Below are 18713 nucleotides of genomic sequence, written 5' to 3'. Positions count from 1 at the left end.
TCACTCTTCTCCCCTGTTTTTTTTTTTTTTTCTCTCTCTCCCTTCTTTTTAACCCAGTCTAGCAGTTTGCTGGAACATTGTGTTTCTACTTAAGAGTGATGAGAAGTTGCGCTTCATTACTGGCAAACCTTAATAAGATACGAGTGAATAGTTGAGCTTCAACCTACACTTAATAATTTTTTTTGGTAAGCTCAGAAAATTAAGAACAGACCTTTCTGTTATACACAATTCCCAATTTAGGCCTAATAGCCTATATCTCACCTCATAACATTTCCTGGAACAAAGCCCCCTAGAGCCATTTTGAAAAATAGTTCACTATGTTATCGGACAGCTTAATAGTGACTTAGATGAAAACCGATCTAGAGCTCGTTCTTTTTCGCCACCTCCTAATGGGTAAATTTAGGAAAAGGGTTTTGTAAGATGATCCCAGAGCTGTGGTCAGCGGCAACCTGAGTGGTTTAAATCTCTCAGCGACTGGCCCGCTGTTGTCTACAGGAGTTTTAGTGTTAATTTATGAGCTGGTTGTCTGAACTCACTGGTGGGATATTTTTACCCCTCTGTTGCTGCACAGGCTGGGGGAGCATAGAGGAAGGGGCATCACGTCATGCTTTTACTGTAGCCAACCGGTTCTCTGCCCAGTGACAAAACCTGGCATTGGGACTGAGGTTTCACTGTGTGTTGGTGGGTGGTGAGCAACTAAGCATGAGTCAGAGAGCGGGATGAGTGCATGTCAGGTCTTTGGTCTGCCCTCTGCCTTTGGTTGGGGCTCTCTCTTCCTACTTTCTAAGAGGTTAAAGTGTATCCTTAGGAAGGATAACCTCTGTACAACTGAGAAGAATGTGCAGCTTTCAGAAAACTAGAAAAAAAAAAAAAAAAAAGTCTTTACCTTATCAGTGGCTCATTCTCAGCAGAGGCCCATACTCCCCAAACTCCTCAGCAATTTAGTGTACGTCACTCTTGGGCTCAGTTTCTTCCCCCTCCTTCCGCTTTGTGAAGTGTCTAACCCAGACTCAGTTTATCTGATTTAATATGAAAAGTAAATATATTATTTGCCAGGATAATCTTAATACTCTCTTAAACAATTTTTCTGCTTTCCTGGAAAAATAAATTTTCACCCATGTCATCTGATGTTTGAACAATCGATAAAAAGCACTTAACACAAGTCTAAAAAACTGTTAATTCATGCTTACTGCAGAAGTGTGTGACAGCCATGTTTCCTTATTAAAGTTGAAGGTGTGGAAGTTTCCACCTATGATTTAAAAATATCATGTTTGCGTTTCCACAGTTTTTATTATAGATTGATACTGAAACATTTCATTTTGTTGCATTACACTTCAACATTTTAAGATGGTCTAGGTGATAATATAAGATAAATGTATTTGGATATAAAGTGGAATAATTAAATCATAATTAATTAGTGGCCCTGGTCATAATGCTAAGTAAAATTAGAAGGCGGTTACTCCAAAAAATGTTTTTGAGCATTTTTCCTTAATGAATTGAAAATACTTTTATGCAGTATATGCAGCGAATATATTCTAAATAAGCCTGATAGAACTGGGTCAAGTGACACCTCAAAGACAGTTTTGCTGTGAGCTAAACTCAAGAACAGTGTTCCTCCAGAGGCCAGTTGTGTACATCAGTGAGACAAAGTGGCCTAAAACCTATGACCTGGCTTTAGTTAAAACATTTCCTGCTTTCACCTTGATATGTTGTAATATTTCTTTTTCTAGGAAACCAGCTGAAAAAGGTGGAAAACATGGAGGCTTTGTAAACTTGATGTCAAGTTACTATTGCTTTGCATTTAATTAAAGTGTAAATTTTCATAGTTTTTAATGTGACACTCAAGTATAGATTTTTATCATGTACAGTTGTACCTCAATTTTTTCTTGCAGCAGGTAGAGCTTAGGAGAAAATGAATTGCCTTATAGTTTTCATTCAGGAGCATGTATGATATCAAACCTGTGGTATTCTTTTATGAACAGCTTGATCTGTTTGTTTTTTACACCCCCCCCAAAAAAAATTATTGTTTTATGGTGTTTTTAGAACATTTATTTCTGTAAATGTCAAATGACCAAAGTAGGTGCATTCTGCTTAACTTTTAGTTTATAGCCTGAAAGAAATAATAAAATGTCTTTTAGGGGTGTGACAGTATGTTTTTCAAGTATTTTATGTCTTGGCCTGCTCAATCCACACTTAAATTAAAGTTGATTAACGTGTGAACTGTGCAGTTGGAGCCCTACTGGCTACATTGTTTGTTATGCTTTTACCTGTTGGAAATCGAGAGCTTGAACCCAAGTGTTTAAAAACTATCCTAAAGCAGCTCTTTTGTTAATGTTCTATCCAGAAAAATGCATTCTGCATCAATATACGATGGAAATGTACACGTGAGCTGCTTGATAATCACTCAGAAGTCCTGATATATTGTTTTCATGTTTCCTACCATATAATACGCAAACACCCAACTACCAGCAACAAGAGTGCAGGGGGCAGTTTCCAGAGACCTATTTTCAAGAGGCAGGCATTATTTACAGACCCACTTGGAGTCTCTCTCACCTACAGCATCATAGAGTTTCACCGTATCTCATGACACAAGCATCCATTATTCTGCTGCTCTGTATTCCAGCAGAGAGCATGGACTTCAGTGACTGGACACTTCTCTTTAGGCTCACTTTAGGATAGACTGGCTGGTTCCACTTGTAAGTGTGAGGACGCTTCCCACTTTATTTGAAAATCAAGCACACACTTGAAACTCTGCTCCCAAGGCTGATGTATTCTTGTATTGTCTAGTGTTCACCTTGTAAAATTAAGCCGGACATTTTCAGTAAACAAATCTTGTATTCCCAAGGGGGGGGGGGGGGGTGGTGGTGGTGGCTGTTCTTGCCCATAGTTAACTGGTAGTCTCATTCGTGCAGCTCAACAACCATTTCGCACACTCTTCTCTAGTGCTTTTTTGCCCATTTGGTTGTGCACCCTGTATTTTGATCCAGCTCACCTCCATGAAGGTGATGTTTATTTATGCCAACTGTCTATTAAAAAGTGTCTACACCTGTTGTTCATTTCAGAGATATTTTAGTGACAGATAATTTAAACAAAATTTCAGACATAACTTCTTCAGGACTGCAGCAGATTATTTTATTTTTGATGATGAATATTTTTTTGATTAATTATCAGCACTTTGCATTTTCAGCAAGTAATGAAAACGTCCCACTAGGATTTTGTGAGGCATGTTGTGGTTTTCTCCACTCAAAAATGGAAAAGATACTAGATAGCTACAATCTTATAAAAGACAGGAAATTGTCACATGCTGGAGGCTGGAACCAGTGACAGCTTGGCAGTTTTACTAGAAAGAATTACTCAAACAGTTAATTGATTGTAAAAATAGTTGCTCATTGTCTGTCATTTGAGTCATTTATTCTGTTTTTCTGCAATACATTATTCTTTTCTGCATTTTCCATTCTCTAGAGTGATTTTACACATGCAGTACATGGGGGTGAGAGTTGAGTGAGGAAACTGAAGAAATGTGTGTTAAGAATAAATTTGAGTAATGACAAATTTGTTGAAAAATTGAGTTAAAGCAGCCGAGGAAATCTGAGTGCTTCGAACCATTTTGATCTGTTGTTAAGGTGCAGATTTCTGATGACCCAACAAGACTAGCATGGATGAGCTCTGCAGTATTTTGAGGAGTTAAACAAGATGTTAACATAGAAATATAAACAGAGGCAATGGACCTGAAAACGAAACAGAGTTCTATTTCCACAACCTACCACAATGTGATAATTTAGACCAACTGCAGACGGTCACACACTGGGGGCCAGTGTTCGAAATTTATTTGACAAGTTTGGCTGAGTGCTCTACTGAGTTTGAAGCTAATGCAGTGCTTTATTTTGTTCCACAAACGTGTCCCTCTGCATAAGCCTGCTGAAATTTGTTTCTGCAATAAATACTCCATGGCCTTCAGCATCCGCAGTAGCCAAGCTATTGGTGAACCACTTGCCCTACCTAATTTTAGTGTTGTTTATCTCACTGTTATCAAGGCGTCTGAGCTAAATAAGGCCGGAGGATCCTTATGTGCAGGCCTTATCCTATGTCAACCCATGACTTTAGTATCAGTGTCCAGTTAGATCATTGACCAAAAGGTATTGAATTCTAATAGGCCTATTGGTGTGTCCTAATGGTCCAAGTATTGAATTATGATATTGGCAACGGCTGATGGCCTCAGGATTGAATTATGATATTGGTGTGCTGCAAGCTAATGGTTCTTGGTATTGAATCATGATATTGGTGCACTATGATGGTGTAGGGATTGAATTATGATATAGCTTTCTATCTGCTAATAGCTCACTCTGTGTAATTTTCAATGTCAATCAGTTTCTTCAGTTGCTGGATCCATAGCTGGCCTTCGGACTCAACACATCAGTCACGTGAGATGGGAATAGCCTCACTCCAATTTCTGTTACTTTGTTCTTTTTCACTCGCTTTTGTATTGTACTTAGTGTCTCGTGTTTGAGATTTCAAACTCTACATGCTTCCTTCGCTTAAATTCTATTATGATAGAACAGGGATGAACAGTTCATTCTTAGTATCATTATATCATTTGGAAAAGCCCTTTGTTCTTTCCCTAAATAACAAGTAAAACAAACTTTCACATTGTTATTCATTAAATAGTGTAAACAAATCTCAAGAAAATGTCATATTCACTCATAGTGTTAATGTAGTAGATGTTATTTCTCATTTCTTTATCCTGTAGATTTTAGCATTTATCCTCACAGCTAAATGAGGAGTGATGTGAATGTGGTTTTAATGACAAGGTAAAACCAGTTTACACATGTTAGATCAGGCTGAGACCTTTATTGATTGCCTGGCCTTTGTTCACCCAGTGGTCGCTCTATGTGGATTTGGCATTTTCATACACACTTCCTTGTGTTATAAGGAGCCTAATGTTAAAGTAATGGAATTATAATGGCCCTAAATTTGAGTTAACTTCATTTCTGTTAGTGTCCACACCTTTGCAGTGTTTATTTTGAATTTATTCCCGTTTTGGTAGTTTAAAAGCAACCAAAGCTGTGATGGTCTTGCTGCCAGCTCACAGAGTAAATGGACGGCCTGCTTCTGTGTCAGCCCTCTAAAAATAACACAGACTGTTGGCTGGGCTCAGCAGAAAACTACCACCAATTATGATGATTCAACTACCCTGTATTCACAGGTGCGTGTATGTGTGCATTGGGTGGGGGTGGGTTAAGCTTAACAAATTGTTCTGGGCCTTCACTGGGTTTAGTTTTATATCAGAGGTTGGTCAAACCTTGCACAATTAGACTAACTTGGAAAGTGTTGATTTGTATTTTACGTTTTTGAGGAATAATTGTGTAAAGGCTCTCCCATTTAAGCTTAGTGAGCTGAAGTCATTGTAACACTTGCCGTAACAATCTTAATAGTACTGGGAATCAGATTGAAGAGAGCTAACTAATAGCACATTGCTATTATTACTACTCAGGCTTTGCCTAATGTAAAATTGAAAGTCGAATACTTTAGGCAGGTCTGTGGCATTGTCTATGGAAACATGGGAAAATCAATACAAATGATGCAGTCCTGTATCTGTTAAATTCATTGAACTTCCTCAGACAGCACCCTAACATCTCCCTGACCTTTGACCCAAGCAGCTGTCAGACTGGAGCCAGGGTTCAGGGGTGGTCTGACCCTGCAGACCTCAGTATGACCTGGGCTGTCTGACTGGCCTAACCTTTAGAGCTCACTTATGATGACTTCACCATCTGTCTTGTCTTTAACAGGTCTAGCCTCCTTGAACTTGAACTTGTTGGGACATGGAAAGAAGAAAAAAAGAAACAACTGAAGGGAGAAAATTGTTTCACAACAAGAATGTTCCCAATGCTTATATATTTGTTTAATTTTTAAGGGATGACCAAATGTGAAGCCCAAACTTTCATACTGTTTTTTTCTTTTGTTAGTTTCTCTTTCCCTTAGTTTAAAAGCAATGGTTTTTCACTGCAAAAGTTTTGAAGCTCATTTTTAAAAGTGAGAGTTGCCCTCTTGAGGAAGGGGGGGAAGGGACTATGTGTTTAGTAGACAGAGGCTCATCCGCTGACTGCTGTCTGACCCTGAGTTCAGCGGTATGGTTATTAATAGGCCTGGAGGCCTCAACTTCCAGGAGGCCCTCTGATCAGCTCCAGATGTGGAATGAGAGGGGACAGTTCTGCGTTACCCTATCCATGTTTCACATGAAGCAGAAAGTAGGGAGATAGGCATTTGGCGAGACTGATAAAGAGTGAGGGAGGGAGGGAGGAAGGGAGGGACAGGAGACCTTTCCACAGCAGGAGTGTGTTTTGTGAGTCTTTGTTTTCATGTGTGTGTGTTTTTTCATTTATTACTCTCTGCCCTCAGACCAAAAGACCATAAAAGCGTATGGCATCACCATGGTGACCATAATAACTACCTATAAAACAGCGTGTAAACTGTGAAATAAGACAAACAGACCAGAACAGCCCTGACTGCCTGGCTGGCTGACTGAATGGCTGCCTTCCGCCATAAAACTATTTGAGAGCCAGACTGAAGGAATGCCTTGGAGGCTGCTGTGGCTGTCACGACACATGAAAGGATTAGGCTCTGTGTTTTATCTCCTCTTTATCTGATGGTAATGGATAAGCTGAGTGTAGCCTATCATCTGACGTTTGGGCCGGGGGTTTGATGTTTTAGTAGGGTGACGGTTTGTTGAGTTGACCGCTTTGGTCTATTGATTGCTGTTTGATGGTTTTGATATGTAGGCTGTATGGAACAGGTCAAGTCTTTTATGCAGTGAAGGCTCCAAATAGCTTTTAGCTGTCCTTCACTCCCCCCATTACTCTAGTGGTTTGTTTGATGTTTGGATCAATCAATAGAAAGAGCCTGAGCTCTTACACATGCTCCATCCTACTTCCCCACCAAGCTCAATTGCTCTTCGTTCATTGTGCGGGCATTATATCACATTCACTCAACATTGAATAAATGATATAATTACAACCCATTACTTAGCCTAACGCAAGCTAATTATTCTGTCATTACTGTAAGGATTAGCTATGCTCATTCTATCCTTCTCACTGTGCTTCTCTGCCTTTTCCTCTCAAAAGTCGTGCAAGCAGAGCAGAAAACTCTTAGTCATAAGGGCTGAGTAAGACTTAGCCCCAGGACATGCTCTGTTGACGTTGATTGTATAGACCGTGGTGTCAAACTCAGTCAGATGGTTAGGCCATGCTAAAAAATACTGACAGCATGGGGTGGACACATTAAAGAGTACAGATGCATCAAACCTAATGGAGCATTTTGATATACGTTTTTAATTTATGTATAGATGTCAGCAGCTGTTTTTATGGGCTGTGGTACAACTCATGCTGATGTGTCATCATCAGGCGTCTAGAAAATTACTGGATACTATAGGTAGACCAGGCTAAATTAAAATGTGGAAAAGGGACATCATGCAGAGCAGGAATTTAATGTACCAGAGGCACATGAGGGTGATGCACATCTTTGTCAGTGTCCTGTAACTGTGCCAGGAGCATGAAGCCATCGTTAAATGCAGTCTGTGTGAATTACAACACATCAAAGAGCTTAATGAATTGAGAACAGATAAAAATCTCAAGTAAATTAGAGCAAGTTTGAACACCGCTCTGTTGCCTAGGGGGGTCATAGGCTAAATATATGAGCGTTGGAAGATGAGTGAATGGCTTCAACATTACGGCATTGTGAGGCTGCAGCCGTGACCCTGTCATTGTCCACCTATGGTTATTTGTCTGTGTATTTGATGTCATGTAACTTACTAGTGGTGACGTCACTTGCTTCCTTGACTCCTTGGGCCATAACCTCGTATATTTACCATGGGGCTTCGAGGGCCCCTCTTCTTCCAGACTTGATTAATCCCCATCACCCCTCTCTATGATTGCAGCTACCTTTTTTTTTTTTTTGTTCATATCTGTGCACTCATCCCCTCCCCAATCCCTTCTCACTGGCACAGAATAGCTTCCTGGCAGAATGGTGGCATTAATTCAGGGATGAGAGGTGTGATACTCTCTCTCTTTCTCGCTCTCTATCTTTGCTCTGTTTGTAATGCGTGGCCTTTATCGTAGCTGAAACAGCTCACTACCCTCTGATCCTATCTCAGATCTCAATATCCTAGCCGTTCCACCCTGTAAACGCAGGGATGAAAAATCTTGCCCTTTCACCAATGCATTACACCCTAGCATATCACCATACCCCTCTCCTCCCATTGCACTCTCCACACCACTCACCCTTTGTGACACAGGCCTCTAGCTAAATTCGAACTCTGCAAAATGAGACTGCACTTCCTCCATGCCAGAAACCATCTTAGTCTCATTACATTTGTGTTTAGGCTCAGGCCTGGCCTCTGAAGCCCTTTGTCAGACAATAGGTCAGGCAAAATAATGACTAGCTCTCAGCAAGCTTCACGAGAGTAAAGGCTTGGATGTTGGGGAGATAAAACAACAACTAGTCTCTCGGCAGAGAAACATGGATCAATACGTACGAGGATGCGGTGTAAAAAGGCTGTTTTTGATCCAGGCTTGCGTCAGCGTCAGTGAGGTGAGTCTTGACAGCTCCTGTGCTTTTGGAAGATATGGATCTGTGTTCAAAAAAAGGAGCAAAACGCTCAGGGACCACAAGCATCTTGTTATACTGTGGAGAGTGGTAGGTTGACCCCCGCCTCCAACTGTTCTGACACACACGCACACAGTTGCACAAACACACTAAAAGTGTTCAGACCTCAGTTGTCACAGTGAAACTATTGTGTTTGTTTGTGGTAAAGCAAACTTTTGAGCGTTGCCTCCAATGGGTGAGAGGAAAAGAATACGAGATTCAGGAGGATATGACTTGTGCCTTCAAACTCTGCGTGGTTAGTGAAAACGGCGTCTGCTGGCACATTTAAAGTTCTGTACCCTGCTATGTCAAAGGTAGGAAGGCAGACAAGCCGCCGGATTTGTACTCTCTTATCTGTGCTGCTGTTATGCTGTGTTTTGAGGGGGTGTGCCTGTGATGTGTGATCATGTACCATGTCGTTGTAGCAAGCGTAGCTGTTGCTCCTGACTGAGCCGCTACCCCACGACTCCACCCCCACACAGTAGGTTTGGCATACAGAACAGTGAGCCACATTGGAGTTGGAACACTGAGAGAATATGGAGGGGGAGTTTGAAAGATAGGACTCGTAGATTTCAGATAAGACATCTTTCCAGACGCCTTTACTGTTTACTATCATAACCACATAACAGCCTTAGACATGTCAGAGATAAAAGGAAAGATTAGCGACTACACTGGCAGGACAGAAAACTTCATCTCTTAAACATCTGTGTTGCGTTGCCAAGCACAGAGGCTGTAAAATGCTTCTCACTTTGTAATGAACACAGAAAGGCTTGTTGTAAAATATTATCCTTTTCTGTAGTGTGACTAATATGGTGTTAGTGATATAGAGTCAAAGTGAATGTATTGTTGTGTAAATCGTTCCATGCCTGGCGTGAATTGAGTTGTGGTACTCCCATTAGATTAATGTGCATAATGTGCCAAATGTGTAGCAGTTAACGTACGTTATGTTTGGACTAAAGGAGTAGAGGCAGACTACTTGGCCTGTGTGTGTGTGTGTGTGTGTGTGTGCGCGTGTGTGTGTGTGGCTACAGACGAGGTGTAAACAAAGTGTTTCTCACAGTAGCAGTCCCAATTATTCTACTGGGAATGAAATCTGAATCAAATCTTTGTGTGGTGCTCGCTCCTTGGTGTGCGCTCCTGGTCACCGTGGCAGTACAGGCAGCAGCTGCAGATTGACTTCATACTGTGTACATAACAATAACTTTGTTGTCATTCCACCAGCCTATCTGTCTCGGCATCGTCGGAGCGTGAGGGCACAAAGGAATCCACGAAGTTTTGATGCCTCAATTAAAGTGCGTCTGTCTCCTGTTATCTCATTTAGTCTGTAGTCGATATGATTGGCATAATCAGACATGGCTGATTGGTGCCTCCCATTTAATTAATCAGTCTCACTGTATCATCACCTGTGGCTCATTAGAGTAATTAGAGCGAATTAGTCAGATAGAAGGCCTCTCTCTGCCTGCAGACGAGTGGAAGGAATTTCATTAGTCGAGATTAAAACACACACATACACCTTGGGTCTGATGGCCAGTGGTAATAGGATTTGTTTACCCATGACAGTTATCAGTGATTGTTGTTATTACCATAGTGGAGGGACAGAGAGATACTTATTTCTGTTTGGCCTGGCCTCCCCTCTTAGCTACAAACACAGCTCACCATGCCAACATTTGCAGGGGAACATGTTAGCAGACTTCCTCTTTTGAAACAGAGTTCAAAAGAATGTGGAAAGACTGGGCTCCCCAAGTTACTGCATCGGCCTGTGAGTGCATTCATGTGAGAGCACACGCGTGTGGAGCAGTGTGCGAGAGGATTCTTGGCCAAGTCGGTGTTGAAGTCTCTCTAGGGACTGTTGGCAATCTGTTCCAATCGTCTTTACAGCTGACCAGACGACCAAATGAACCAGGACAGGGACTGCTGCTGTGGGCCAGTCCAGCCAAGCCAAGCAGAGCTGTTACAGCAATCACACAGACATTACAGCCCACTTAATGCTCCCCTGCACACACCATATTCCATCCTGTCTTAAACTAGACAGTGCAGTCCTAACCAGCCGTAGCTAGATTTGAAAATAGTGCTGGAGCTAATGTACATACTTAAATGAATTAATTCCCTGGTAAATTAAACTTTTTTCAGTTTTGAGAAGTAAGAGATCACAAAGTCATGCCAAGGACAGCCTGAAAGTGTCTACCTAAGAGACTGTGCCTGAAAGCTCAAACACAGTTTTTCATGCATCTTGGTTGTCCTCGTAAATTATATTTGTCATCATTACATCAGTCTTATCATGTAAAACATAGACCCCCTTTAACCGTTTTCTTACTTGTCTTGGCTGTTTTACAAACATATTAATTTACATGATTCATCAGACTAGCACAAGACCAATTATTTATGTCAAATATGATAGACAGAAAATCCCAATGGTTGGCCAGATTGCTTGAACCCCTGCAGGGCAGACTTGCTTAATGTTTTTCCCCGTGAACCCCTCTGGTATTCCTGAGGATTGATTAATCCACAAATAAGTGAAATTGACATGTTTCTTGTGTGTGAGAGCCAAAAAAGCCTGGGACAGATGACTCACAAGAAGAAATGTTATTTAAATTATGTGACACAACTTGAACATCTATTTTTGATATATGTCTCAGTATTCGGTGGCTGTATTTGTACTCCTGATTTATTTGTTAAAAAACATGATGCTGTCTCCAATTCGGTCTTGCCATTTGTCTTAACTGTCGATGACTTGAGAGGGATGATGATGGATGTTAACATTGCAGTCATTATCTTGCTTTAGTCATAACAATAATATAAAAGTGTTAGCAGGGATCATGTGGCTGGACCAACAGGATGCTCAGAGCCTCGAGTCAGTTTGGATGGTTATCCTGAAAATGTACAAATTAATATTGACAATTTTTTACAGTGTCATATTAGTGTGACAACTCTCAACAGAAAACAGGAGTCAGTTTTACAATACATGTATGAACATGGAAACTAAATTTTGTGTTGTGTAAAAAGAAGGCTTGTGTGAAAAACATGTTTTGTGCATCAGCATTTTTATTTTGTTGAAACAAAGAACACTATTATAAGGAAAAAAAGGACGTCTTCAGCTTAAGTTTGCAACTTTGTATCATGTTAGCCGACCATAGTTTGGTTAAGTTTTATTTTGTTAAGAACCCACAATATACAAACACAGAAGTCAGCAGTGCAAACGGAGGCATGTTTGTTTAGTATTCCAGTTATATTTTAGTATCTTATTGTGTCCTAATAATGTATGGCTTAAAACCAGACTTGTATTGGCCTCTAAACAGTTAGTAACGCTTGTGTGTGTGTGTGTGTGTGTGTGTGTGTGTGAACAGAGGCAGGCAGTAGAAATCAAGCTCTTTGGGATGTTACGCTCTATCAGCAAGATGAGTGTAAAGTCTGCCTAGGTCTGCTGATGTGGGCAGAGTGTTTGCTGCATAGTCAAAACCTGAATGGGTCTGAGGGTCCTTTTTTTTTTTTTTTTTTTCTTTTTCTTTTCTAAACTGAGACCATGCCCATAATTACTTGCCCACTTGGCATTGAATCAATCCTCTTTTATATGTGATGTGTTTATTTAGCTCAGCAGTGAGATTTTTTTCCAGAACAGGGATTTGGTAACACATTGGGAGATGTGCAGGGTATTGAAAAGGGATTGGACTCAATCAAGGGCGTCAAGGTTTGGCACGTGACCTCTTAGAGCAGAACCCTAGTGGAGGGCAAGATATTTCAGTGTTTCTTATAAAAAAAGGTGATTAATGCATTTATATCAATAATTTTTAAAGAAATCTCTTCAGTTTAAAACTCGTATATTCAGATTTATGTTCACTGGGAGGCATATTGAAGAGCATTGAGGGACGTTTTATTGGAAGAGTGTAGTTATTTCAGGCTGGACATTTCATATGCTATGTGATTTTATGTGAATATTTTACCCTTATTTCTATAAATTCTTAGTTGAAAAAAGAGTTAAAAATATATATGGTGTGAAAGTCTGTATTTTAGAGTTTAAGGTGGTGCAAATACTGTAATGCAAAATGTGCTTCATTTCACTATATGTATTTTTAATGTACTAATAAGCAAACTTTTTCTTAACGTTGAACTGCTTAATTGTGTCCTGAGGTGTGTAACATATGGGCCCTTACTTTTACAGTTATCCTCAGTATTTTACTTTTGCAGTGAGTTACGTTATGCACTCTCAGAGGGAGATTCTCAATTTCCAAAATGTATTCCTAGTGTTTAAAGACTCAGCGTGGACGATTAACGGCATTATCACTTTAGTTTGGGGATATAGTTCCATTTATCCTAGTTGCTGTTTATGCCATTTGCATCCAGATCACGCTTTAAAACTCAAGTGTTCCACTCTGAGATATTATATTTAAATGATTTGGGGGGTGGCTCCACTGCCCAGAAAAGTAAGCCTTCAGGCCTCATGCATCATATTGTGATTAATATCTGCCAATTTGATGTTAATATCTTGAACCAACTGGGTCCTGTGTTCTTGTTCTGTAGCTAATCTTTACCAATATAATAATTACACCTCCATTCATGAACTAGAGCATTCATTTTTTGACAATTAATTTAACATGATTAAAATTTATTAGGTTCCTCCTTTCATCAAGCATTGCACAAGCTTCTGCGTACGCTCGAATTCACTAACAGATAGTGCAGCTGCTTCATGGCCATGGGCAGACAGGCTGCTACATCAACTGCTCCGTGGGCAGTGAGAGCAAGATGGCATGTAAGCAAGTGAGCAGTTTTTTTTTCTCTCTCGCTCTCTCTTCCAAACATCCTATGCTTACAATCATTGTAGTGGACAGACGACCGAGTTGTTATATATTTTTTATGGTTTGTGGATAAAATGAGATCACGGCTGGTCAGGGAATTTAATTTATCGCTGATGGGAGAAAAATCTCCTAATTAGTACTTGATCACACCATTTCTTTAGAGGGTTGTATTTTCTTGAGTGTGTTCAAGGGGTGGGCATGTGTGCGCGCGTGTGTTTTGGGACCTTGTCAGCAGACTGAGCCACAAGGGCCCCTGTGGTAATGTGTGTATTAAATGATTAGTGTGTTAGTTAGCATAACGGCCCTTCAGCAGCGTTTAATCACTCTCAGGGGTGGGCGGCCTCACAGGAGGTGAATGGGGGAGGAGAAGAAAAGGGGGAGGCGGAGTAAAGGGAGAAGAGAGACATTTAAATGGAGGAGAAGGAAATGCTAGTTGAATGAGTGAGTGGATGATCTGTAGAGAGTATGGAAAAATGAGGGAAGAAAAAGAGGAGTGAGCATGACAGAGGGCAAGAATCCAACAGAAACATAATCCAGCAACGCTTACACACTCAGCAGAAAGAGATACAATCTTTACAAGGCCTGAATGTCTTGTTAATGTCAGCACTTGGCCCATCATCTGGAACTAGTCCCATAAATAGCTATTAATAACAATGCAAAATGAATGTGGATAAAGGCAAGCCATGCCTCAGACTTGACAACACTGGTGTTGATAATTGTGCTGTGGTTGTGGTTGGGGGACGGGTCGTCTGGTGCACACAGTCAATAATTGTTGTGAACTGCTTTTGTTGTAATCTGTTGTTACAGTCGTTGTGTGCTACGCAGCCATAACTGATTGACTGACAAGCTGAATGGCTCACATATTGCTTGTACTGGTAGCAGATAAAAGGACTGGTGCACATGGGTCTTCCTTGGCAGGGACACTGGTGTAGTTCTGCTCTGTCTGTGTTGCTGCAGAATACTGGTCAAGTTCAACTGAGGTGGGCCAGATAGTCTGCAGTTCACCAGATTAGTCAAGGAGAGTGTTGTGGGTTTGTTGTTGGGTTTTTTTTTTCCTTCTTCTTCTTCTTCTTCTTCCCAGCCTGTGTGGTAACAATGCTGATTATAATAATATGAAATGCACTGCTGTCATTTTAGAAATCTAAAATAAAATTATCTGTTTGCTTTGCAGAAAGAATTAGATGCCACCGCCACACAGCTTGCCAATAGACAGGATGAGAGTGAACAGTCCAGGAAGAAACTAATTGACCTGAGCCGTGAGTTCAAGAAGAACACACCAGAGGTGAGAAAATCCGATACATCAACACACAAACGTGCATATATTTCTGCAGTTCTTTGACAATACGACAGTGTTCTCTGTGTCTGTTCTCCTCCTCATCACTGCAGCCATGATTATTTACTGAGAAAGCAGGGGAGAAGTGGACGGTGCAGAGATGCGGGCTTGGCTCCCAAAAATAGTCTCTCCATTAGTTTCCCTGAAATCCTAAAGAGACAAAACAGAAAACCCCTCAGGAGTTTGTATTATCTGACCTAGTTTTTTATGTACGCAGACAGTGTGTGAGTGTCTATGTGAGCAGGAGGAAGATGGGGAGAGAGAGAGAAAGAGAGTGTGACAACACTACTAAGTGGGATCAGGAGGGAATTCTGTCCTGTTCCTGTGTTCCCATCACTCCTCCTGAGAATATTTGTTTCATCTCTGTTACCAAGGCAACGCATTTTAAACCACACAGTGAAAACAAAGTATTGTTGTGTTATTATTGGTAATGTCACCATGGTGAATTATTGATGGTATGATGAATAATGCATGAATGGCGTAGACAGTGGATAGAAAATCGTCAACTCTCAGCGGAGTTGACAGTAGACCTATTATAGTTAACACAGGATGAGCACTGTGACTATTGACTTCAGCATATAGCCCAACTAGGGCGAGGAATATACACCAGAGGAAACTGTACCTGCAGACAAAAGACGCTAATTTCACTTTATCCTGGACATTCATCTCTAATCTCATTTTCAAGTATAATCACATAACCAGCAGCACACACAGGGAAGCAAAACAGACACAGAGGTGTAGAATCACAGAAATAGGCAGAGAGAAAACGCACAAAGAAAACATGCAGACGCAGAGGCGCACACACAAACACACAGAGGCAGATAGCCTAGATCACAGAACAGGACACACACATTCATCAGTGTAACAAGGCTGTGATTTAGGAAGGCTCCTCTGGCGTCTGTGTGGCCCCTGGCATCTCCCTGGTATGTGGAGGAGGAATCTGAGCCAGGCCAGACGAGCGACAGGATTCATTACAGGGCTGTAACGGGCTCAATAGGAATCAGCACTAAAACTCCTGCCGTTTGGAAGTGTATAAGCATCCAGGCTGCCTACCAAATAGGCAGGTTCATAACGTGATGGTTTGCGCTTGATTAAAAATGCCCTGGTCGTGCGTGCGTGTGTGTGTGCGCGCGTGTGTGTGCGTGCGTGAGTGTGTGTGAGAGATAGACTGGCCTATAGAGCAGGCTGTGAGCTCTCTGTGGTCCACACCAGTCAGCGGAGATCACAGTCACATCAGATCAGACTGCATTAGGCTGAACGGGAGTCCGTCTCTTATCCATTATTCAACAACTAGGAGACCAGCCCACGTTGACTGTGTCTAGTCTGCTGAGCTGTACTTGGCGTGAACTGCACTCATGGTCTGCATAATAACATGTACGCACGCACATGCACACACAACAACGCAAGCTTTTGTAGCATTTTGAAAGTAGTGCAAAGAAATGCAGCGTGAAAACAAAGTTTTCATAATTCATTAGGACTGACACACTTGAAATTTTTTAAGACCACCTCTCACGGTGCCTCCAAAGTTTTTTGAATTATTCATCTATTTCTTAATTTCCTTTTAGTTAGTCAAGACTCCTGTACTACACTTTTATAAAGGCAAGGGTGGGAATGGTTGTAAAATGTCCCAGAGATTGCTAGCCAGAGGCAGTGGTAGTAAAACAACTTTGTGTGTGTGTGTGTGTGTGTGTGTGTGTGTGTGCGCGCGTGTGCGTGCGTGCGTGCGTGCGTGCGCGTGTGCGCAGGCAGGCACATACACACATTCATGTTGTGTAGCTGCAGGGTAGATAGACAACAAATGTGAGTTCCATACTCCCTGGAGGATTCCTCGGGCTGGCCTGTCTGCTGTCTGACGGCAGCTCACACACCAGCCATCCATCTCCTGCTGCTGCCCCCCCGCCCCCCAACACACACACACACACACACACACACACATAGATTGACCATGGTGTCTGTGTGCATTGTTATGTTATATGGTCATAAATCTTTGGAAGTAGAGAGGGCAAGGAGGTGGAGCACTAGAAAGTGGACCAACAAGGTTCACTGCTGGGGTATTCGGCAAAATGTGTTGCTTGACTCCACGAGCGAATTTGAATTTGTTTGTTTTTGTGTGCGCATATTTAGCACATGTAGAGCCTCATTTAGGTTTATATGGTATTTAATCTCCACCATAACTTTAAAATTGGAGGGAAAAGTAAGATCACCTTGTAATCTAAGGCATTAGGCTTTAAATGAACTTGACTGAAAAAATTTACAAGATTAAGTCAGCAACTTCAAGCTTTTGCTTACCATATGATTGTAACATACATATATATATATATATATATATATATATATATATATATATATAAGAATAAAAGTAACATACAAAGCATAAAATAATGAAATAAAAACAATTTGCACACTATAATTTATACTAATTTATACTAATATAGATTGTAGAGAACATTTTACTTGATTCTGACAAAACACTGGAACGTAAACTGTGGGTAAATAAACTGAAAAGAAAAATGATTTTCATTAATGCAAGCAGGAAGGTGTGTGTGTGTGTGTGAGTGTGAGAGAGAGAAACGGAGATCAAGAGTAGTGTTGGGGGGCGTCATTATCCTCAGCAGACGGAATATTGATTTGGCCCAGACAAACTGCCACAATGACCCCTGATGAACTATCAATGAAGCAGGGTCACCTTGGTGACCTTAGTGACCCTCCTCCATTGATAGTTCATGACCTGTCCTCAACCCCAGACAGGCGGCCTGTCTAGACCAACCTTGGTTGAAGTCAGGGCCAGACACTGCTCTCAGATCAGTTTTGGAGGCACACTCCCTGCAGCATCACTTATGCTTTTAGGCAGAGGTTTCTAAAAGGCATGGAGTCTCCCAAGCACACATCTGTCATTGCCCTACTTCACATCTTCATTAAGCAGTTTTGCGAGTATGTGTGTGTGTGTGTGTCGACAAACTGTGCAAATCAAATGTTCCTGTACAGAATGTCCTATTCTGTTGTGCTTTTTACCCTACGCTCCAGTTCAGTTTGTCAGGATGTAGGTTCAGCTAACAGCATGGTGATTTGCATGTTCCCCTGACACATACTCGACTGGCTATCTAATCTGAAACCGCTGACTCGTACTGGAAAGTCATGCAATGGGACTTGCGGGATAAAAAGCATTAGCTTCATAGTAAAAACTTGGTGCACAGAGAAAATTTGCATTAACTGTCGGTCTATGATGTAGCTCATTCACTCTCTGTCTCACACGCACTAATGGTGCCTCTGGGTGGCCCAGGTGGTGCTGCACCTGTTCTTAAGAGAAACGCAGCTTGTCAGAGCACCTCAGGCTACGAACCTAGCCTCCTCCCTACCCCTATGTTCATCATTCACTCACGCACTACTTTTTACTCTTTGGCAGTAGCATGAATGGTTACTGTAAGAAATATTAAATGATTTATTTAATCACAACAAAGTCCCATTGCTGTAAAACTGACTGCCACCTCTGTATTTATGACTCCAATTAATCAGCTGATTAAATAATTTTTGAGATTGACTAATGCACGTTTTCTTATTTTTTTAGGATTTACGGAAACAGGTTGCCCCTTTACTCAAGAGCTTCCAAGGAGAGGTGAGTGTGTTATTGAAAATGTATATTGACATAGTGATAAACATACATGCCCCAGCTCGGCATTGGACCAATGCATCTTATAAAACCTATTTGACATTCATTGACTGCTCTTTTAGTGCCCTTCTCTCCCTTCTCTGCTTTCGTCTTAAATTGTCATCTCTTCTCTCTTTGCTCTCCGCCATCTCCTGTTCTTTCTCCTGCTACTATCTCATTTCCCCTCTTTCCTCTCTCTCTTTTCTTCACTCTGCTCTGCTCTTGATTTTCTGTCCTATTCATGAAGTCTTGTAGCCCAAGGGTGTGTTTAAATTGCATCCTGTAAAAAAATAAAAAAGAAGGCACC

The 18713-nt window shown here is 41.2% G+C and overlaps 1 protein-coding gene across 7 annotated transcripts in view; it reads left to right on the top strand.

The window, feature by feature from the left end:
• The window catches only part of cux1b (cut-like homeobox 1b), a 57484-nt gene that overhangs the window by 2639 nt on the left and 36132 nt on the right, over positions 1 to 18713 (top strand). For 5 of the 7 annotated variants that reach the window (XM_029516658.1, XM_029516655.1, XM_029516654.1 and 2 more), the window contains exons 2-3: positions 14599 to 14709; positions 18326 to 18373. In XM_029516658.1, coding sequence (XP_029372518.1) covers positions 14599 to 14709; positions 18326 to 18373 — 159 coding nt within the window. The remainder of the gene's footprint in view (positions 1 to 14598; positions 14710 to 18325; positions 18374 to 18713) is intronic. The other 2 variants (XM_029516656.1, XM_029516657.1) reach the window with 2 other exon arrangements.

This window comes from Echeneis naucrates, chromosome 13, assembly GCF_900963305.1.
Source record: "Echeneis naucrates chromosome 13, fEcheNa1.1, whole genome shotgun sequence".
Lineage (NCBI taxonomy): Eukaryota > Metazoa > Chordata > Actinopteri > Carangiformes > Echeneidae > Echeneis > Echeneis naucrates.
Note: the sequence above shows the minus strand (reverse complement) of the source record. Positions and strands in the feature narration are given on the sequence as shown.